The sequence below is a fragment of the Leptonotus elevatus genome, chromosome 21, assembly GCF_054856555.1.
Source record: "Leptonotus elevatus isolate MCC_2025b chromosome 21, RoL_Lele_1.0, whole genome shotgun sequence".
In the NCBI taxonomy this organism is placed as follows: domain Eukaryota; kingdom Metazoa; phylum Chordata; class Actinopteri; order Syngnathiformes; family Syngnathidae; genus Leptonotus; species Leptonotus elevatus.
The window spans coordinates 13,970,441-13,994,171 of record NC_141259.1 but is presented as its reverse complement, the minus strand read 5'-3'; the positions used below and the strand labels follow the sequence as shown (position 1 = coordinate 13,994,171).

Sequence of the window (23,731 nt, the reverse complement as noted above, 5' to 3'; positions counted from 1 at the left end):
GTGCTCATTGCGATCGATCGACTTTTTACTGTACATATGACAAATACGCATCTTGAATAAGACATGCAGCCGAGCTGAGCTATTTATTTATTTTAACTTTACATGGTAAAGGTTCGTTCTTGCACCAAATATTCTGTATTTTGTTTAAAAATAAAACAGATTGCGTTAACTGTAAAAAGTTATTTAATCCAAATATTTCTAAATGGAGTGCATCCCATCATACACGTGGATTCACCTAGTTGAGGATTTTTAAAAAATTATTTATTAAAAGTTTTTTTGCCTTTTTTCGGGGTGGAAACAATGTTTGTTTCTGGTATTTTATCCCCACTTATTCAAGAATGGTTGGGTTTATTTTTCTTTCTTTTTTTTTTCTTCCAAATGTAATTGTATGCTGATTTTCACTATTTCACCAACAGTTCAAGGCCTCTGTAATACATCAGGCTATGAAATCCCCATATCTTTGAAATTTTCGATCAAATTTGGAGAAATAAATCTCATATTGTAAAATGTTAAGCCTGTTTGATGTCGTTTCTGTCATATTTGCATCTGAAATATCACATTTTATGAAACACCCTGTATTTTCAAAGCTGTAATTGCAAGTGGGTGATATTGTGATTTGATGTGGTTCCAGACCCTTGCTCGTTGAAACGTGGCAAAATAAAACGCCGCGTTGCGCATGCGGTAAGGCTGCGAGAAGAGATTGGATTCCATCGCCGCTTGACCCACTTCTCTTTGCCTCGTGGGAACCGCAGTGAAGCTCGGATTGCGCCGCCTTGTCCGCACCGACTGCCAATCGCTACTTTGCGCGTCACTTTTTTTTCCCTCCGCATCCACAAGAAGTTTACCTGTTTTGCACCAGGAAGTCCACCAGGTGCAGCGAGGTCTGGTCGGCCGTCCGGACCGAGTAGTGCAGCGCCGTCTCTCCGGTTTCCTGCAGGGGGGCGGGGCAACAGTGGACAAAAATGGCTCGTAAAATAAAATAAATGCTGCTGGCTGGATGAGCGGGCACTGCAGTTGAGTTGACACAAATTTCACTTGAAATGGGATGAATGGCGTCAGGAAAAAAAATTTTTTTCTAAAGATGGCGCCGGTACTAACCGGGCCGGCCTCGGGCAGAGGCTCCATGAGCTCCACGCCCTCGGCGTAGACCTGCACGAGGGCCAGCAGGTCGCGGGCGCGCACCGCCTCGTACAGATCTATCATCTTGGCCGCCGCCGACGAGCACGTCTTGCGGGCGTACTTGTGGTCCACATACTTGGCGTTGATGAACTCCTTCCTCACCGTCCTGGCGGAGGCGACAAGAACGTTGGCGGGACGGCGGCGGCGGCGGCTACAGTGACGCCTTCCTTCGTGTACTCACATGTCGCTGGAGTGGCCGGGCTTGGGCGAAGGGCACGGCAGGTTGCCCTCCATGATCTCGTTGAAACTACTGTTCCCGATGTTCTTGGCCAGCTGAAAAAGAAAAAAACAAGTTGACATTGAAGTTGGAAGAGATAAGACATTTTGAAATGCCGCTACAGAAGAAAACCACACATTTGTTTTTATTATGCAAAGTGTTATCATTATGTATATGAGCGAAGAAAAATTCTGGAATCCATTTTTGGGAACTTGAGCGCAGACCGAATATTCCACATTTTTCCGAACTAATGATTCATATCAATTGAAAAAAACAATAAGAGAACATGCAGGAAATTAAAATATTTCTATATTTAAAATAGACTTTTCAAAATATATATATAGTTAATATATAGCTTTTATTTTAGTTTCATTTTTTGTGGCCCACAAAAACAAATGTGTTCACGTTCCTTGCTCTAATGGCAAAATTGCAAATTGTCTTTACTTTAAAAAATGTTGAGATATTGCAAGCATTTTTTTTGCTAAGCCAATTGCATATTGACATGACATCATACAATCAGCTTGGACTTTTTAATGTGTCCCCGCGTCGCCGCCGCCGCCTACCAAGAGTTCCGAGGTCCCCAGTTTGTCGAGCTCCATGGACTGGATGCGGGAGATGTGCACGCCCATCTCTCGGTGGATGCCCGAGCACTCGATGCACGTCAGGATGCCCAGGTTGGTGGACAGCCATTTTGGATCTACAAGCCAGCGACACATCAACATGTCAGCACGTCAACATAAACACGCCGCCGTGCGTCAGCTGCTTCAAATGCACTTGACGGTCGCCGTGGCGATGCCTAACGACCGAAGGAGGATTCTCACACAGACAGATGTGGAACTCAACTGATACCGATACCAGTAGTACTTTTGATACATATAATCTGCATTCCTTCAAAAGTGGTTCTACATGGCAAATATGTCAGTGTTAGATGGCTCAGTGGTAGAATGGTCGTCTCCCGACCCTGAGGGCGTGAGGTCAATCCAAGGCCGGAGTAACACTACTCAGTGTTTACCAGTGTTGATTTTTAACACTATACAGTGTAGAATTAACACTGGTTAAGTGTAAAAAAAAAAGTAACACTTTGAAAAGTGTCAGATTTACACTCATTGGTGTAGACACATATAAACACTTCTCTAGTGTTAGATTTAACACTACTCAGTGTTAATCTAACACTGGAGATGTGGCGATTTTGCTATCAAGCTATACCTCTAATTTCCAAGTATTTATTTTTAAACCTTCCCCCCCCCTCCCCCCTTTTCCACTGCAGTGACTGACTTTAATGGCAGCGCCGCCTGATGTTTTGGTGTAATGTGGGACATTTGAAAAGGACAGCTCAGCTCTTTTGAGCTCATCTTGCGGTGTGTGCACACAGAGAGAGAGAGAGAGAGAGAGAGAGAGAGAGAGAGAGAGAGAAAGCGAAAGCAGTGAGTCACACATGCATGCAGGGAGGCGCCCGTGTCCAGATGTGAGGCGGCGGTCACATGTTGAGCATGATGAACGGCTGCGGCGCTGATGAAATCCGCGTGCGGAGGTCAAACAATTTGGATGAGATGGCCGCCTCTCATTCCAGCTGCACTTAACAGCAGTGATGGATTACGATCAAAATGGAAACAATGCGAGCAGGCCTCTCTCAGTTGCATGTGTGATTTATATAACAACGTGACGTAACGATGGGGGTGGTGGGGGGTGATGTCTTGAAATGCATAAGAGGTTGTTTTTTTTGGGGGGGGGGGGGATGCACCTGCGGCGCCGCAGTCGCAGCACAGCTCGTTGCCCGGCATGCGCAGCACGTCCTCGATGATGGCTTTGGTGAGATCCTCCAGGCCGTCCTCGCCGCCGCTGCTCTGCTCGCCGCGGAAGGCCATGTTCAGGGCTTCCTCCTTGCTGTTGGTCAGCACCGAGATCCAGCTGCGGGTACAACGCGCTGAATTAGTCACTTTCACCGTTTGAGTTGAAATTCCTTCAACAGTAAATATTCTCAAATTTCTGCAATCCACTATGGAAGCAGACTGATTTTCTTTTGTCTTGAATCAAAATAAGACATTTGCTTTGATTTTGGAAAAACATATTTTTGCCGATTTTCTGACATGTTACAGACCAGGAACTGAACCATAATAAACTTATGCTTACGTTCCATTCATACAAAAAGTGAGCATTCTTGTTGCAAATGCAGAATCATGGCATGTTTGCGCAGGTGTGCCTAATCTTGTGGCCAGTGGGAGTCATTACTATTCTCATGATGAAGCCAAAATCTACAAGCAGTCTGGAGATTTTTTTTTTTTTTTTTTTTTTTGCAAATACAAACGAGGTTAAGACACACAAAAGACCATTGGCACACTCGGGCTTTTCTAGAGCACAGATGGGAAACACCACGCCTGCCTTTCAAACATGGCGTCCTGCCGTTCCCGACATGGCACAATCTGCTCGCAAACACCGCAAGAGATGTGTGTGCGTGGAAGTGAAAGAAGAAAAAAAAAACGTGCCTCTAATTGAGGGACGGGGAGGGCTGGCTGCTGCTGGGGAACACTGAATATTTCATCAAACACGCTGCACAAGACGCCGCCGCTTTGCTGACAATGTGCGTGACGGCGAGGGAACGCTAGCCGTCGCGGCACCAATCCCAGAGGAACGCCGTCAAGCGCGGCATCCACCAAAGACGTCAGGTAGGGAAAACGCCAACAGGAAGGCCTCAAAGATACAGTCAACACTCAAGCTTATCATTTAGGACTGGACTTTACAAGGCGGGTCCAAGTGCTTCATTCGCATTTGAAGCCTCGAGTTTTTCCACTCTACTGCCGTGTACTGTTTGCCGCTATATCCAAGTTCGTCCTTCACAGCCAACCAGTAGCATGAATTTTAAGTTGTTATTTTTTTTTTGGGGGGGGGGGGGGGGGGGTACAGCATAAGTCCCAATTTGAGTTGCCATCAGTGTAGTACCACATCATGAGCGCTACTGGAAGAGAGTCAGTGGAAGAAGTAGAAATAACAAAAAGAAAAAGAAGAACATGCTACGTTCAGCAATTGTTTACAATTACTGTGTAACATTAATGCTAGTATCTGTGAACCCATCTACGGCATTTCCCATTATATGTTAGCATTAAGCTCACAGACTTTCATGACATTGTGGATTTTTAAGTAATCTCTTTTTATTTCAAGTAAACCCTAATTTGGGCAAATCTTGCTATTTTGGTAACTCTGTTTAGACTGCACCTAAAGATTATTTTAACAATTGATAAAAATGTCGATTTTTCTTTTGATTAATTGATTAATCAGTTTTTAATGAATAAAAAAGATCCTTTCCATCCATTTATTCAAAAACAGGATTTTTTTCCCAAATTAAAATAAACTGATTATGAGATTCAGCTGCTACACTGATCTGTAACATGAGACAGAAAATCGACAAAAATATTGCACCTCTAAATTGTAGTGATTCGGGAGTAGGGAATGTTGAATGGACACCTTTGCATTCATTCATCATTCCTGACTCTCGAATCACTAGAATTTAGAAAAAAAAATTGTGGACATTTTCGGGAATTACTCACATGACAAACTCTTGCTCATCCTCGGCTTGGAAATGATACGTGCGGTTATCTGGAGCAGGATACACAGGTAAATTAAATCGTACAAGGAGTATTGACAACTTTCATGTGTGCAACTTGGGATGCGCGCGCACACTTACGAGAAATGAGATCAAAACACTTCCTGTCCTCGGCACTGGGTTTGACCTGGCAGGTGAGGAGGTTGAGCTTCACCGGCTGCCTGTTGGACTGCAAGGAAAAAGATTTGTCGAAATACATTCATTGCTCACCGTCATTCAGGCGGGATTTTGCCACATGCACACGGTGTAGAAGTGCTGCCTTTGCCAGTGAAAATGATTTCTTGTCTTTATCACTGCTCTCACGATTCGAACCCACTGAAGTCAGGGCTTTTTTAGACGCCATATTCGGCTTTCGTGGGCTCGGTGAAATGAGTGGCTCATTTGCATGACCCACGACCCGGCCCCCTCCAAACAGGCGCATTTCATTTATTAAGACAAATGGGAACTGCTTACTAGCTCATATATTTGTCTTATTTGCTGTATGTCTCGGACATTTCCCCCCTAAAATTATGTATTTTTCCTCACATCACATATTTATCATTTTAATAAAAATGTCCTCATCTTGTAATATTATTTTGTATTTTTTCTTTCCCAATATTTGTGTATTTATTTTCTAAATTTTGTCTTATTTGCTCACATTTTTGTTGTAATGCCCCCCCCCCAGCCCCCCCCCCCCCACCCAGTGCTGTTTATTATGTAGTATTTTGGTCTTATTATTTTATGACTATTTGGATTTTTTTTTTGTCAAATGTTCCTAATATTTTCATTAATTATTTTTGACAAAAGGCCTGTCACAAACATGTAAAGACAACCAGGAACTGCTTGTTATCTAATATTTTTGTCAAATTATTTTATTTATTTCTGTCATATGAGTATTTTACTTCAAATATGTTATCCCCACCCCAATATTTTGCATTAGTTTCTAATCTTTTGGCTTAATACTTATTTTGACCAACACAGACATGTCATTAGGACTTCATTATTAATTTGTAATATTTGTGTATTATTCATCTAATGGTTTTGTATTCGTTTCTAATATTTTGGGGGGAGTTTATTATACGCACTGTGATTCCTCAAGGGGAATTTTGTACGTTTGTAATATTTTTGTGCTAATTCTAAGGTTGACAATAGCGTGTCCCAGACATGTTACTGGGATAGCTGGAAACTGCTTCAAGCTGCAACAAACAATGCATCAAAGGTCCCATTTAATGAAAAGTTAAGCGACTTTTATATTTCAGCCCAAAGAAGCATTTGAATAAGTTAACTGGAGCGTGCGAGAGACGAGGGGAAAAAAATGTCAGGTCACATTTGCTGCCAACATCGTCCAGTGAGCTACTTTTAGCACAAAGCGATGATGTCATCGCCTTAAACGCGATCTCAGTCGCAGTGTCCATCCGACTCGTCGTCGTCATCCAGATTTTGGTTGTCACGTTCCTTCTTGAAAAAAAAAACAAACCCCGAGCCATTCCCCAATTTGGCTGCTGCGGCACAGGCGCGGACTGCTGTTGCCGTAGTGCGCACGCACGCACATCCACAGATGAGTCATCCCGGAACAGCAGGCAGAGGGAGGAGGGGGGATGGAGTTGCCATGGCGACCAATCTATGTCAATTCCACCAGATTGCATGCTTGCACGTGAAGGGGGGAACATCGGGGGGGGGGGGTGTACCGGGAGATCCTGTATGTGTGTGTATGTGTATGCACGCACTCACTGTGGCATGAGAGATGGTGAGGATGCCCCCCTTCACCGAGCACTGCCGGCGCTGCCACACCTTTCTCAGCCTGCGAGGGGTGCAAAAGAGACAACGGGAGCTTTGAGTTTGCTCAACCTTTCTCCTCCGAAGTGCACATTGGACAAAATGTGGAAAAATCCCACATCAAACCACCAAGCAAAAAAAAAAAAAAGCCTTCAGTTACGAGCTGAATTTGTTCCGAACTGTTTGTGTCATCATCATCATTTAATGCTGCAATCCAGTTCAATGTGCTGCACAATAAGTGAAAATTGGAGAAATAGAAATTATTATTATTTTTTTTAATCTAAATATTTTACAGTAGTGATTTTTTTTTCAGGAATTTAAACACACTTAAAAAACAACAGCAAGGCTCTGATTGGCTGAATCTGTAAGCACTACCAATGAATAGTGAAAATCTGTGTATTATTAGCGAATAAAAATAATTTTAACCCCCCAAAATTCTTGAATAAGGATATGCCGCCAATATTTTCCATGAAAAGTGGGTTTGCTCCCCCGCACACACAAAAATTGAAAAGTATATTTAAAAAAATGTTGACAGAATTTTTTCCATGAACAGGCGAACCCGCAGTTGCCAAAGCACGAGTACGTCTGTGTTATTCTACTTTTTGTCTTGGAATATTTGCTGCTTAAAGGTTTCTAAAACTACTGATGTCAGCTGTTAGCATGTCATTTGCATTTTCAATATAGGTTAACATTGAGCTAAATGGAAATCTACTAGGGCATTTACGGTGTAGTTGTTTAAAATATTTTAGTTTTAGAGGAAGCTTCAGCTGGGAGTGCCTTCAAACAGCCTCTTTAAGGATGAATTGTTCACTATCTGCCAAGCTTATTGTTAAAGTGAGTCCAGTTGACTACCACCATACAGATGCACGTATTTCTACTTTGCGCTTCAAGTCAAAGTAAAAAATAAATAAAAATGTGGAAAAACTCGGAAGTTGGGTGATGGAGGTACGAGTGTACTTTAGTTGCCTTGCGAAAGTACGTAAACCCTGAGTGGGCCGTGCAAGGGCCCAGCGGTGACCTTACCCGTCGCTCTTCTTCATCAGGTATCCTTTCTTCTCGCTACCAAACTCTTTGTTGCCCTGCAGCTGGTGCATGCTGTAGCCGCCTTGCTTACTCTGCGAGTCCTAAAAGGGAGCACAAATTGCAAAATGAAACCTGCACCACTCCACGGCGACATACTACACACAAACGTGCGGCAAAAAATCCCCTCATTCGCTCAGAAATTGCGCCAGGAATGCTGAGAGATATTACAAGTACTACTACTTACTAGTAACACTAGTACATCAACACAAAAAATATATATATATATGGCATATTATGGTAGCAATCGATCATGCAAATAGTTGAGATAAGAAGACAAATGGCGAGGCTGTGACTTGTCATCGATGCGGCTGTCACTATCAAATTTTTTTTAATTTAATCGAATAATTTTTAATTATTTATATAGTTATTTTTGTTAATCCACTAATGTTGAATGTAAATTGAATTGAGTGGATGATATAACAACTCTATTAATTAACATCTTATTTACATATTCATTATTAAACACCAACAAAAATTGCCTAAGCTAAATGGTTAGCATTAGCACACTAACGATTCCCTTTTAAGGTAAACAAACACTAACCAGTTTAGTTCACACATACATAATTAAATCTACATCAATTGAATTGAGTGGATATAACTACCATTTATTATCTTCTGTGCGTGTGCATTATGAAACACCAACAAAATGAACCAATGCTAAATGGTTAGCAATCGCGATTAGCATTAGCGCGCTAACGATTCGCCTATGTTAAAAGGTTAGCAATCGTGATTACCATTAGCGCGCTAACGATTAAAATTTAAGGTAAAAAAAAAACTCTAGCCAATGTTTAATTCACACACATTATTAAATCGACATCAATTTAATTGAGTAGAACTAATTATTTATTATCTTCTGTGTGTGAGCAATATTAAACACCAAACAAAATTAGCCTATGCTAAACAGTTCGCAATCGCGATTAGCATTAGCGTGCTATGCAAAACTTTTTTTAAATTTCTTAATATAACAAATTGAAATCAAAAGCCAAAACATGGCAAGCATTAATCGTGCTATGCTAAACCTTCGCAATCGCGATTAGCATTAGCGCGCTATGCTAAACGGTATGCAAACGCATTTAGCATTAGCGCGCTAACGACTCCCATATATACACATTACACATGTTAATAGTGTCTGAAAAGTCACTTACAGACATTGCTTCAACAAGAGTTGATGAGTAATGAGCGGAGCTTGTCCAGACACGATCTGTGAAACTGGCGCGATCTGAGGCGCGGATGCGCGGCACGTCGGCTATGTTGGCTCGCTAACTTATGGCAACTACACTAGCACAAAACATGAAAGTAACGCCTGTAGGTACAATCAGCGGTACACATTCGTAACATTGTTTATAATGTCTATGAATATACTTTCATAGCGCATTGCTCCCGCTAGATATAGATAGATAAGATAGATAAGATAGATAGATAGATAGATAGATAAGATAGATAGATAGATAGATATGGAGGGTGGCGCAAACATGGCTCTGGTGGAGCTCCGAGGCAGACATTTTAAGTCGACCTATTTTACTCATCTGACTTGGTCGACTTTTTTTCCCCCAACACTATTCCTTCTTAGGAGAAAAGTTCCAAAATGAAGAGCACACCTTACAACGACATTCAGTTTGTGTTCTTTACGGCGAGTTCAATTTCTAGTGACTTACAAGCGCAATGTGTTCATCATCATTTACTCGTATACCAAATCAAATTTCCTCATTGAAATGCTATGTAGCCCCACCAAACAAAATTTGCGATTGCATTGTCAAATATACATAAGAAAATATAAAGAAATGAACCGGTTTAAAAACGTACGTAGTATTGGTGCACACCCATCCTAAAACAAAACACCCATTTTGTTCATGAACATCATTGAAATACAACGAAAAACAAAAGCGCTATAACTCATTCACACTTAGCATTCAACTTTTTTTCCCTTTCAGCATGAGGATGCTTAACTCTCAACATTCCCGCGCCCCATCCGCGTCCCTGCTAGCATGCTCTGCGGCGCACTCCTGAAAGTCACGTGGCACAGACAAAATGGCAGCATGCTCAACATGCAGCAGCAGCAGCACTTACTCTTCTAGACTTGATTCCAGACAAGCAGAAGAAGGCAGTGAGGAGGGGAAGGAGACAAGACGGGAGAGGTGTGAAAGATCCTGCTCAGGTGCCGCACGCGTGGATGTGTTTTGTGTCACGCGGGTCTCCAAATCAACCCGTAGGGTGGGGGTGCTAATTGCCAAGGGACGCTACAGTGTGTGTGTGTGTGGATGCGATTCCGGCACGTGGTGTGACATGCACAACGGCTTATCAAAAGACATTTTTGCAAAAAAAACAAAAAACAATACTCTTTTCTCTGCTATGGAGCAACAAGCACTTTTACGGCTGTTAAGCAGTGCTACTTTGCTGCTGCTTCTTCTTCTTGCTATTAATTATAGTGCCTCTTTTCCAGTAGAGCTCAGTGCTGCCAGGCACGTTGTGGCACAACGCGGTACTACATTGAAGGCAAGTAGGACAAAATTCCATTAAAAATAGCGAGCAAGCAAGTAGTCAAAAGAAATGCTGGAGGGGTCTACACAGATTTATGGCGTGGTTGCAGCGCCAGTTGGCTGCACAACTTAAGTGGCAATTAATCGAACCAGGTCTTTGTTCCGCTTGTGTTGGGCAGCAGAAATGTGCGGTGAACGCGTATGTGCATGCGTGCGCGTTACCTCCTTCTGGTCCAGCTGGAGAGAGGACTTGATGAGGTCACGCAGGGCGGTCAGCTGCTTCTTCTCCTCATCCTGAGTTTGTTTGATCTGGACGCAGGAATCGGAAGCGTGGTTCAAACCCCGAAAATGTCACGAGCGAGTGTGAGCACGAGGAAAGGCAAAAAGGGATGAGTTACGTTGTAGAGGTCGGCCGCCAGCTTCTCGATGTACTGCTTCAGCTTGTCGGCCGTCTTCAAGCCGTCCTGGAAGAAACTGCAGCGGATGTTTACGTTTAGCTTTCGTGCAAAATGCAATTGCTTGGTATTGTTTCATCATGTAGTCTTAGCAGTTGGGTCAAAAATAACCCAAGTTGGGTCAAGAATGGGACCGACCCTAAAAGTTGGACGAAATTAAATTAATAACCTGAAAGCCACCCATTTATTTGTGTTTGTTTTGTGAATTGGGTCAAAAAAAGAACTAACCAAGGAGTCAATTTGTCATGTCAGCAGTCAGCGAGCATCTCAACATTCACGCGAAAGCGAGGGGGCGGGGCTTGTTTGCTTACTTGCACTGCGCGTGGTAATACTTGATAAGGTTCTGGAGGAGGTCCACGCCTTTCTTGGTCTTGATCTCGTTCACTTTGATCAGGTACTGCAACACAAACGCACAAAAACAGACACACTCCTGTTAGTTCATTTTACCTTGGGAAAGATTTTCAACATTCCAAAAATTCCCACGTTAGAAAGATGACAAATTTTTTCACAATAAAATGTCCACATTCAGACATATTGGACATTTTTAAGACATCATGTCAGCTATTTCCAACACTGCCCAAACTTTCAAAATAAAATTCCATATTCAGAATTTTCTCCCCATTTCTTGACCGATTCAAACCTTTCGGTTCCGCAAATTTTCAAAATAAAAGCCCATATTCAAAATGTCTTTCACTCATCTCCAAATTCCACATTTGTTGACCGACGCACGACACGATTTTCCACAGGCGGCGCCTGTCATTAAATTAAATGTATAACACATAATCTGAGCTAATCCCGCAACAGGAAAGATTCTCCCGCAAGGGAACGCCGACAAATCGCAGGGATGAACAAGGGGGTGAGAGTGTGAGATTAATCTTCTGATTGAGTAACGTGACCGGTGGGTTGAGGGGGTTTGGGGCAGCAGGATGGGGGCCCGACCAATGGCGGGATATTGCGCGATGGCCAGAAACGTGATTAAAGGGGATGAATGCGCCACGGGCGGCAGTTAGCATGCGACACTAAACAAACACCCGCTGCGCTAATTGAAGACCAGCAGCAATATTTGCCATTTTGTGCAAATTACAGGGAAAAGACATAAAAATAGCCCCTCACAGCAGTTTTAGTGGGTTAATATGTTTATCAGCACAGGATGCACAAAAAAAGTCTCAACGGCCGACAGGAAGTAACCAAAAGCAAAATAAAGTCCCAAACACCCATGCCCAAACTTGAACAGGAAGTCGGCCATTTTGATTTGGAGCAGACATTTTGGGTAAATTCCAGACTTTTTATTCGGGAATTTCCCTAAAAGAACAATTGTAAGCAGGCTAGCAGACCTCAACTGTTGTAATCTCGGCAGACTGAGAGTGTCAATAACATCTCACAGGTGGCCCTTTCCGCTATCTTGCACTTTTTCAGCGACCTTTTTTTTTGTCTTCGCCGCACAGTTGGCACCGAGAGGAAGGAAACTACGCAAAGACTGCGTGGAACATGTGGGCAGGGAGAAGCGGGAGTGCAGCGCAGCTTTTTCTTTTCTGCAGTGAATAATTCACACAGCCAACAGCAGCGCCGGCGCAGCAGCTACTTGTGCGTTATGTAATTGCAGTCGAAAAATCTCAAGCGAGGCGTGGGCGTCGCCGCCCACCAGTGAGAGAGGCTTTTGCTTCTTCTTCTTCTTCTTCTACTTTTTTTTTTTTTGGCTCCCACAGTTTGTTCCAAATTCTCTTAGGCACACGTTCGAGCTTACATTTGTTTTACACTCAATTTGCCAGATTTCTGTTCGGCGAGCGACAAGAGACCCATAAGCTTAAAGCGCTAGCAGAACATCACAAAGCTAATGGCGGTAAGCAAACATGAGTCCTCATCTGGAAATGTCAGTCGCGTGAGAAGGAATTTAGGAGTATTAAATGTGATCTTCATTCACTCGAAACAGCCCATGTGTATTCATAGTTTTTTTTTTTTAAAGAAAAAAAAGAGGTGCAACATTTAATCAATAACTAATCGATTATCTGATTAATCAACACATTTTAATAATCGTTTCATTGTTTAGAGCCATTGTTGAACTCTCCTGATTTCAGCCTCCCAACAGTGAACATCGTCCGATTTCTGCTTAGCGTGGAATCCGAAGAAGACATTTGCAAGCATCTGCTTTTATTTTGGAAAACAATGATGATGATGATGATGATGATGTTACAAACTGAACCAGTCATTGAATCATAATAATTAGCTTTCAGCACTGTCAATTCAATTTGAAATAATGTCCTGTTTTTGAATGTCGGGATATATTTTTATTTTATTGTATTCATTAAAAAAATAACCAACAGATGAATCAATTATTACAATAATAGTATGCAAACTACGAAAGGAGTTTTTTTTTTTTTTAGAGGTGCCCTGTGCATGAAATTAAATCCGACAGCTGAAATGCAATGTAGGTCATAGAAAGGCAAAAAAAAACACTAGTATAATCATATGAAAAAAAATATTACTTTTTTTTTTTAAACCACTCACAGGAAACAGAGCGATGTCATAGCAAATTTTGCCAGTGAATAAAAGGGGGGGGAGCGGGAGCTTGAGCATTTTTTAGCTTCTTTTTTTTTTATGACCCACCTCACACATCTGGAGCTGGAAGAGCCGACGCTCCTTTTCCATCTCCTCAGCGATCTCGGCCCCGGTGATCTCAGTGCGGATCATCCCGTGTTGCTTGGCGTGCTCGCGCTTCTCCTTCTCGATTTTGGTGCTGCATGACAAAAACATGTCCGACTTTGAGCCACGCCGCCGCACGCGCGCAACATTGCGAGGAGGAAAAGTTGCACTTTGCAATTTCAGGTTCATCGTTGAAACGAGGGGGGCTAAGCTTCATCTTTGTCAAAATGGTAGTCGTGTAAATGTGAAAACCGGCAGACTTACAACTTGGCCTCGTAGTCCTTCCATGCCTTGTCAAAGGGCTTCTTTATGTCCTGCGCAGACACAATCAGAGGACAGAACAAGCGTCAGTGCACTGCAGTGAGGTCACGGCAAGGACGCGGAGATATTTGCAGAACTTTTGGACCGCCACCAGCGGCCCGGCCGGTGCTTTGCTCACTTGGCGCCGCCACACCCCGCCGCCGCCATTATTGTCATGACCCAGTTCCTCCATCACAACACAGAGGCGGTGTTTACTTGAGCCAGATTTACAGCGCGGTCATTTAAACAGCGACTTTGACACCCCCTGATCACCCCCCCCTCCCCCTTCCCCACTCAGTGTGCACATGCACAGTGGTTAAGGCGTGACTGGCGGGATGTGCTGACGCGGCGTCCGCTCGCTTCCGCCGAGCTGATGCTGAGTCGCCCCAATGAGAAAAGTGAGTGCGAGAGAGAGAGAGAGAGAGAGAGAGAGAGAGCGAGAGAGACACCTTACCCCTTTGACGCCCTTCAAGTCTCCCTTGAGCAGCGAGTCCAGGGTGAAGATCACATTGTGGCTCAGGCCCTGGAGCTGAGGACGAAATACAGAGGACAGTCACAATCGCGCTCATGTCGGAACGCCAGTTCAATGTGAAACACCACCAGTTTCATATGCGCATTCCCTGAGCCCGCTTTGATTGAAATGTAGAATGAAAACAGCAGAGGCCCCAGAATTGAACACCATATGTTTTTATACATGATGTGAATTCATATTGTACATTTGGGCTTTGGATCGATTCAATCGATTTGATTTCGATTTGATTTTTTCCGATTCGATTCATATAGTTCAATCCGATATTGATTAATTATGGAACATCAATTCTTCTTAAATAACAAGGGCATGATAAATAAATAAAAAATTAAAAAAGATTCTGTTTTTAAATTCACGTAAACAGTAAATTTCAAGAAAACTGTAAAAATTCTAATTTGTTGTTTAATTTATGGCACAAAAAGACATTAAAATAATCAATTCATGGTTCTATGAATCAATATCACGCTCGAAAGAGAAATCGATTCAAAATCGATTATTAAATTTTTGAAACCCATCCCTATTGCACATATTCGTCCATCCACTTTCTTTTTTTACTTGACATAGTTAGTTAGTATGAAGAGATTAAAATAATAAAGAAATTACACAATGTACCATCACAACAGCCATATGTCATCGACTGAGCGCACCAAATTCCCTGCAGCACAAATAGGTCAAGCACTGTCGTGTGATCGCAGCCAATGGCATGTCATCACGAATCATTTGCGTCGGGTGTGTGTCTTGACCCTTGACCTCCGGCAAACCCCTGAGATTGACTCACCAAAACCCTGGGGTTTTCGATCCAACCCAGGTTGAGAACTACTAGTTTAAACGCTCTTTCGTTTACAACTACAGTACAATTCCACATTACAAGGTAACATTAGGCCATTATATTATATATAGCACTCAATAACTTTACTACTAAGGGTGTCACCAAAAGTAGCAATCATGCAATACCAAAAGTGGCAATAAGTTAGTCCACGACTATAAACAACACCACTGTAACCCTGTCAGTAGAAAAAACAACAACAACACAGTCTCAAGTATTAATTGTAACTGTAACAAAGTATGCTGGGAAACGCCACCTTTGATTCTCAAATGGTGCACATGAAAAAAAATCAGACATCAGACAGGGTAGCGCGTACGCTCTAAATTTGTCTGGCTGCGCGCGTCTATGCCCACCATGAGCACAATGTACTTAACGCCACCACCGTTAATAGTGAGTAAAGCCACTCTGATGAGTTAAGAGTAGGGTCAAAAAAAGGAAGAAGGATAAAAAGACGGCAGCCGAGGGTGAGTCAGCAAAAGCAAAGACGAACGTTGCTTAGCTGCTCTCTAACCATTAGCCTCAGCAAGGTCGTTTACAGCACGACTAAGCACCGCACACACACAAACGAAGAGCGAGCGGGCAATCAAAGACGTAAACAACACTTAATGGGCACTAATGTGCTTCTTGAAAGTCGTCCATTTAAAAAAAGAAAATCTTTAACTGGCTGCCTTCCGGCCATCCTGGAAGACCAAAAGGGATCAACACTGAGCATGTCGGACGAATATACGGCTCGTCTATAAATTCCTTATGTCGAACCCTGCGGAACAACCGGCGCAGGCCATCGTTCATTCGTCAATAAGTCATTTGCGGCCGGCCGAGAGCCTTCGGGGCGCAGTTATCGAGTTCGTTCTCGCGACACACGCCACAAAATGCCTGATGTGGAAAAGACAAAAAGGAAGACACCGGGGGGAAAGCACGGGAAGAGATCATTCTTCCCGTCGACACGCAGGCCGGGATGTATTTATGGGAGCTTAATCGGGCGGTCTGCCAAACAGGAACCAGGTAGTGAGCGAGGGCGTGCGACTTGCAGTGGATCTAAACAGGACGCGTTACTCAACGGGAACGTTGGGGGCGGGGGGGGTCCACAGCGTACAATTAAGACCCTCGCACCTGGAGGAAAGACATGTCTCCAAGATGTCTGCCCATGCAATTACTTATTTGAGTTTCAGGTTTTATGGCGCGTTATTAAACTTTGCCAACCCCCCCCCCCCCCCCCCGCGCAATGACGAAACCTCAAATTCCACATTGCCCACTTCTCTGACGTATGCGCTTCAAATTTGGTAGCTATTGGACAGTTTGCCCTTAGAAGGAATCCCAGAAATGAAAATGGCAATCATCACCGTCATGCTGCAGCTACAAGCAATAATGGAAACTTAAAGCGATCACATTGAGTTAGTGATTGGACAAAATTGGCCTACCAAATTTCATGTTGTCAAGCGAAAGTGGAGTAGGAGGCTATCGTTCATCTTTGAAGCATCCCCGGAGAGGACTAAAATGGCCGCTTCAAACCAAAATGGCAAACTTCCTGCGTCTATTTTGTGGGTCTACTGAAGATGCCTGAAAATTGAACTTTTTAAATGCCTCGTTAACATTGTGACCTTCCCCGCCACAGAGCAAACCCACAACCTCACTTAATCCTAATCCACACACGTAAACCAATTACGCTAGTGACAACGGAAATAATCTCTCGCCTCGTGTTTTGACCCTTCAATGGGCCAAAGTAAACACACATCCCCGCAACATTGAAGCCTGACACGCTTCAGATTTTGGACTCACCAGGTTCTTCAGAAGGGCCGACAGCTCCTTGGTAAGCGATGAGAACTTGACGAAGGCCGTGCCAAGGTCGGGGTTGTCCCGACTGATGAAGTTGCTGCCAAATTTGTCCAGAGCTTGGGCATAGTTTTCCTCATTTTGGACATGATCTGTCGGACAGAGACGGAAAACAACGGTCAGCATTCCTCTCCTGGCGTCTGGGGATCAGCATTAGCATTAGCGTGACTTGCAGGGATGTTTAGTTTTGTCTGGTTTTGTCTTTGGCCTTCTCTGGACAGTTGATAAATAAATGTGGATGTTTGTTTCTGTTTGATCCCACGAGCTGAGGAGTCATTTCCTGGCGTCTAACAACGGCGCCGATTCGTGTTCCTAACACTTCAAGACATATTTTAACCTATCTGGTGTTATCGACAAGACAAAAGCTAACGATTTGAAACACATTGGCAACAGCCAATAAACAAATGTGAGTGTTTGTTTCCATCTGGTCTCAGTCGTTTACGGCCTTAGCGAGCATTAGCGTAGCTTTCTGGCTATTTTCTATTCTATGGCCAAAGGGGGTGCTAGCCAACATACATGGATAGTGAAAAAGATGAGCTTTTATAGAGGTAATATAAGGCTTGTGACCTCCACTTGAAGAGGGCAGAAGATATTTTCATATCTTAAGTGTTAGCAACAAGACTAAAGCTAACACACTAACAAATCAGGCAACCATATTAGCTTGTTTCTTTGATTGCAGAAACAAACTAACGTGTCTCTGGACAGCCAATAAACAAATGTGGGTCTTTGGTTTCTGTCTGGTCATTAGCTAGCTGCTGAGTCACTTTCTGGATGCTAACGGCACAGAAACGGATAGTGAAAGTAACTTCAGTTTTGTTATTACATTAAAGTTACCTGAGGGCTAACAAAAAAAAAAGAAAGAAGATGAAATCACATTCGTAGCTTGATGTGAAACCAAAAAGAGGATGTGGGTAAAAAATGTCATTAGCATGACCCCGCGACTGGAAGGGCTTGAAGCAATCTCAACGTAGCGCAGCTGTCTTCCAAATGTTCCCTTTCTCATAGTTTTGCCTGCTTCCGTGAGTCTTGAGGTAAACTTTCAACGTCTGAAACTGTCCATTTACAGAGGATGCAAAGAGAGAGGGAAAATTCCCGAGAGGAAAATGACTGGGGATCCATTTTGCTGCGTTAGACAAAACAAACTCAGGTGTTGAGTGCCTGCATAAATACACAAAATGCCATCTGTCCCACAGAAGGCCATTTTCCAGACGACAAATGAAACAAAAATGTGTTTAATTAGAGCCGCAATAATTGAACTGTGATATAGGAGGGGGGCACTGCACATGCACAGGTACAACCCGACTAAATGATACCACCAAATGACGTTACACGGCGCTTTAGTTGGACTAAACAGCTTGGACTTGGTCTCACCTTGTCCTGAATTGTAGATGGCCTTGACGGATTTCTTCACCTTTTGCAAAGATGTTCGGTCCTGGTCCAGCGCCTGAGGAAAAAGGAAGAAAAACGGTTATTGCAGTGCAACAAAAAAACTGTCATAGTTTCCGCATTCCAGCCTTTCACATTCTCAATCAATCAATTAGAACAACAAAGGCCGCCACAATTAGGAGACTCATTATTCCGCGTCAGGCCATTCCAGAAGATTTCAAATGTGCTTGGCTCCGTTTCCTCCGCATAATTCATGGCAACGGTGCAAACGTGTCATCGCCGCAGCCGCTCGTAAACAATGATAAACTTCGGCCGTGGCACCAAGGTTCGTCGATGAGGAGCAAGGCGCGCGCGCACATACACGCGCACATGCGCGAGAAGGCTAATTAGACTTCACAACATAATTAAGCCGTCCTTGGCCTTCCCTGGATGCTTTTACATGGCTCGTCCCCAATTATCTCAGCGGTAGTTTGTCGCCGCAGGGGCTCGGTCCTTTGATCCCTCCGCCGACCCACAATGCCTCACACTGCTTAGCCCTCGCCTGTCGGGCTGAACGGCGGTCCGTACAGCCCCCCCGGTAATGATATAGCACTCCAGGCGGCACAGTAGTACTTTGACTTATGAGTTTAATTCAATCTTGTAACTCAATTCAATTGCCAAATTAATTTTCCCCGTGAAATTAATTGTGAAATCATTAAGCCATCCCAGCAAACCAACAAAACACTATTATTTGGGTCAGGTGTCTTTTAATAAAAGAACAATTCTCTTGCCCCACATTGCAGATAAAGGAAAGGGAGAGTGGCATAAACCCCAGTTGAACTGACAAAGCAGAAGAAAATATTACGGTACTCTGAAAAACAGGATTTCGAGGATTGTGAGGTATTTTCATCTACACACATTTCCCATTTTCCAATGGACTCACTTCTCTGTACTAAGTACAAAAACACAAATGGATATTTGTTTATTTCGTAGCCCCGTCACGGCTGCTTGTTGCTAGGCAGAACTGGCAATGAAAAGTCATTGGTGAAATTTTTTTTTTTAAAAATAGGAATGATCAGATGAAATCTTTGAAAAATCATGACACATGGTTATTTATGGCCATCCATTTTACCCCCAATTTCTCGATTTAATAAAAAACTGGGTCAGCACTTGATCATTGGCCACATAATGCAGTCTCTCCACAAGGGAGGCTTTGTTGAATTGAAAAATGTACTCTGACGGCTTGGCATCATCTGATCTGACAGGGATTTATCTTTTGCCGCGAGTAGACATGGCATCACACCGCAGACGACGTCACATGTTTGATCCCCGGGGGGGGGGGGGGGGGGGGAGGCCGACAATTTCATTAACGCAACCCACGCGTCCGAGCGCGTGAGCGAGGCTGAGAATATTTGCCGCAAAAAACTGTAAACTTCCCCGATTCAAAGAATTGAACCACCTGTTTATTATTGTGGTTTGCATGTTGCGTCACACCAAGAGCTGCTTCAAATATTTGAAATGCCTCTATCGGCTACATCAGTGCAAGGAATTACATGAAGGCACTTTCAATTAAAACCATGTCTTTGCAGTTGTAATGCGAAGAGATGCAGCCTTTCAAGCGAGAGGAAGCTAAAAAAATCAATGAACCGGCGATGTCTTGGCAGCGCTCTTTGTAACCCGTGGCAACAAGCCTATCCAAAACTTGACCCACTCTCTCTCTCTCTCTCTCTCTCTCTCTCACACGCTCTGAATGCAGTCTGACTCTGAAGGATTCTTTGGACCTGACGGCAAGATTCAGGGATTAGCGGGAGCGGCGCTGAAGACGAAACATCTACGACAAGTTACTAAGGACGAAAGACTCTAAAAGTAGCCCGTTGTTGGTCGCTTGTCCCTTGAGGGGCCGTCCATATGTGGATGTCAACCTGGCAGTGTCAAAAGGCTTCTAAGTGGAAGGTCTGTTGAGTAGAATCAATAGATAACAGTCCTAAGGGAAATGAGAAAACCACATTTCCTGGTCCAGTTGCCCTTGCCACAAAAGGGGACAAATTGGCAGCTCGATTATCTTCATGGGTGGAGCAGGCCTCACTCAACTCAGCAGTACTGCTAAAAAAGTGGACTATTGTGGTCCATGCCAAAGAGGTCAGAGCCACAGGAAACCCACGGCAGGGTCATCTCCGCTTCATGCTTCCTGCGTCGGGCCTTATCCAACTCTCAGCAGGCTGAGCGTTTCCCGTGCAGCCGTCCTTTGACAGGAAGCAGGAAACGGTCGAGCTCATCGGTGTCCCGCAGCAGTCGGCCATGCGCCGTCAAAATGACACCGAATGGCCGCCATTGATGTGCCAATCTGGTGGGTTTTGTGCAGTCCCTGACTCCGAATTCCTTCATCTGGTCATTGCCAAGGAGACAAGACTTGGTCGCCTCGCACTCGGGCTTGAAATTCTTCGTCGCAGAGTTTGCGGGAAGATGCTGTGGCCAACAAGGCCAGCTCTGTTTTTTTTTTGTTTTTTTTTGGGTGTCGTCACCGCCTCAACTGTTTTCGTCTTTCGGCATCCTGGCAGTAAGTTCTGACAAGCGCAAATATTCTAATTATAGCAACGCAGCAGTGGAAAACAGGAAAGGGTACAAGGGAGAAAGGACTTTCCCCAAAAGTCAGGACAAAAACACTTCTTGCTCAGCCGATTCTTTTGATTGCCGACGACATCTGCTTTTGCTAAAAAAACAAAACAAGATGAGACATCATGAGGGCATTTCGTGAGGATTCGGGGCTGTTGCAGTTGAAAAGACAAATCAGGAAATGATTTGAGGACCCCAACGCAGTTGAACCACACACAGGAACTAGGAACTTTAGCCCAGAATTAGGAATTTAGCCTGGAACTAAGTACTTTTACCAGGCAGGAACTAAGAACTTTATCTGTAAAACGAGGAACTTTAACCCCCAAACTATAAATGTCAACACAGGAAATAGGAATTGTACCTTAGATTTAAGAATTTTTTAGCTCAATGCTAGTAACGTCACCCCAGAGCTAGCACATCTAACTCTAAATTGAGGAGCTTTACCAGATCATTCTTTTTGGTCCCTGGATCTCGGACTTGAAATTTTAGCTCAGTTTAACCCCAGAACTAGGAACTTTAGACTTCGATATCCTTGTAAGAAGGAGCAACCGGTATCGAGCAAAAGCAGCTTACATCCTGGTTGCTACTGTTCTCGGAGTATCTCCTTTAAAGCATTATGTACGTTATCTAAACAAGCACTGTGCTGTGACTGACAAGCATTGTTTCCTCAGAACGGTACTCTTGTCTAACCTCTTCATCTTCTGATTGAATCAATTAGGAAGTAGGAACTACCCGCCAACCACAAACACACTCAACAGTCTAATCAGTCAGTATTAAGTCAACAACGAGGGTGTTATGTACAGTGATGCAAGATGAATATCCACAAATGAAAGCCTTTGATCGTATCCATTTTCATCTTTCAGCTGTGCCGTGAGTCACACATTTTGTTTGAGTTTCAAATCCTTTAAGCATTGTACATTTTTTATTCATAGCAGAATACTCATCTCAAAGCATTAACCAACACGTTACTACTCGACAGTATGGCAAAGTAAAGTCCGAAAAACAGATTCGGCCCATCCGTCCGTAATGTCGTGGAGTCTCTGTGACAGCATGACTCAAGCAGGAAGGGCGGGGAAGCGTTTTCATTGGCAGGAAGCAAAGGCACATCCCTTTCTCTCTCTCTCTCTCTCTCTCTGACACAGAGTGCTTGGAATGGGGAAAATAAGAGGATGTAGCGCTTCCAAAAAAGCTGCTGAGGTCAGACGGCGCAAACACTCACAGGGTGAAAACAAGCTTTGGTACATTCCAGGATTCTAATTGCTTGTTTTAGTTGACGAACTCTAGACACGAGATTTTAGGCAGAAACGTCTCCACAAGCTGAAGGCATGTGGGAGTTTGGCTTGCGGCCTCCTCGCTCGCATCTTTTCACCGATCCATGTTTTCCCCATCACACCCACACACACATGGTGAAGCAAATGCCTTTTTGTTTGTTGGGCTTCACCTGTCGGGAAGCCGTTATTCACGTGAAAGCAGCTGTTGGATTGTTCCGTTACGACGGGAGAAACGGCGGGAGGAATGACGGGAGCCGGAACAATAACAAACTCGTAGGCTACATTGGGGATTAATCCAGTCAGTTGGTATGCTGAATACCGAGATACACTAAATATTGGACCCATAGTTGTTTACGGCTTCATCTTGCGAGTACTTTTGTTGCTATGGAACAAGGAAGGGCTAGAACTTTATCCAGGACTCGGCACTTTTAGTCCACGGGATTACTTTTAGTAAATTAAGAAATCTATACGTATCTCTGGAACATACCACAGTCTATCGCTAACCTACTAGCACAGTTTTTATGTCCTACGGTACAAAGAAAACGCTCGAAAGCGCTTCCCTGACGACTATTTACGAGACAAGTAAATGTGTGAAAAGCCTCCTATTTACAGAGCAGCTTTATTGCTTCATTGAGGTAAAACTAATCTAGTTGGCTTTGATCACACATTTTTTTTGCTTATCAACTGATAAGACCAGAAGCTCTGTTTTGTTTTTGGCAAACGACCCAGCAAAACCTTAACCACTCACGCACACACAAGAGCCAAATAACATGCCATTGTGTTATTTGTCCTTAGACGTATGATTTTCTTGACTTTTTTTTCCCTTCTTTGTAAATTTCAGCGAGCTATTGCCACAAAAGCAATATTATATTCTGAGACAATGACGATACAAAAAATGGTGCCTCCGCATCAAATCTGGATGCAGAGATGCCGTTTGAATCTTTGGTATGCGCGTACGCGCACATGTGGGCCGAGTCCAAGCGCCTTCAACTGGTAGAGAAAGAGACATGGACGCATTGTTTACCCCCGAGGCCGCAACAGGACAGTCGGCCGTCACAGCAGGGCACCGTCTGCTGGACCCGCAGGCTTGCACTTGAGGCCCGCGTTAGCGCCGCTCATATTTTCAGAGGAGGAAGATCAAGATGAAAACAAGATGGCGGCCACATCTTTACATTGGTTCCAGAAATGAAGGAGCAAAATGAAAAGATGGGTTCGATCGAGGCGAGTCGCTTGGTAAACAAATGTCAAAAGTTTGCACGCCAGAATCAAAAAGGAACTGCAAAGGATGGTTCCGCTAAGGCTCAAAGGAAAAGATTCCGTTGTCTTTTCTTTCTTTTTTTTATTCTATGAATGATGAATAACCAGTTATAATAAAAGTTGAAAAATAGTGGGGGGGGGGGGGGTTAAAATAAGAACAAACATTTAATTAAAAAAATAAAGCCTCTCTTGTTTGCCATCCTAGGCCAAAATCTGATAATCGGCCAGCGCGCCACAGCTGTCGGCTGGCCACCACCACAGCTGCACTGCGTATATCACCGGGGGGCTGTTAGTTGCCGGTGGATTGGATGTCTGCCCCCCCCAAACTCCACCCCC

The 23,731-nt window shown here is 43.7% G+C and overlaps 1 protein-coding gene across 4 annotated transcripts in view; it reads right to left on the bottom strand.

Moving 5' to 3' along the window:
* asap1b (ArfGAP with SH3 domain, ankyrin repeat and PH domain 1b) overlaps positions 1-23,731 on the bottom strand; it is a 37,820-nt gene that overhangs the window by 7,879 nt on the left and 6,210 nt on the right. For all 4 annotated transcript variants that reach the window (XM_086065589.1, XM_086065591.1, XM_086065590.1 and 1 more), the window contains exons 2-18: positions 18,261-18,333; positions 16,836-16,981; positions 14,159-14,233; positions 13,669-13,718; positions 13,369-13,498; positions 11,076-11,161; positions 10,708-10,783; positions 10,532-10,618; positions 7,773-7,873; positions 6,705-6,774; positions 5,076-5,163; positions 4,939-4,987; positions 3,138-3,304; positions 1,960-2,093; positions 1,361-1,452; positions 1,099-1,285; positions 846-931 (exon numbers count right to left, since the gene is read on the bottom strand). In XM_086065589.1, coding sequence (XP_085921715.1) covers positions 846-931; positions 1,099-1,285; positions 1,361-1,452; positions 1,960-2,093; positions 3,138-3,304; positions 4,939-4,987; positions 5,076-5,163; positions 6,705-6,774; positions 7,773-7,873; positions 10,532-10,618; positions 10,708-10,783; positions 11,076-11,161; positions 13,369-13,498; positions 13,669-13,718; positions 14,159-14,233; positions 16,836-16,981; positions 18,261-18,333 — 1,697 coding nt within the window. The remainder of the gene's footprint in view (positions 1-845; positions 932-1,098; positions 1,286-1,360; positions 1,453-1,959; positions 2,094-3,137; positions 3,305-4,938; positions 4,988-5,075; positions 5,164-6,704; positions 6,775-7,772; positions 7,874-10,531; positions 10,619-10,707; positions 10,784-11,075; positions 11,162-13,368; positions 13,499-13,668; positions 13,719-14,158; positions 14,234-16,835; positions 16,982-18,260; positions 18,334-23,731) is intronic.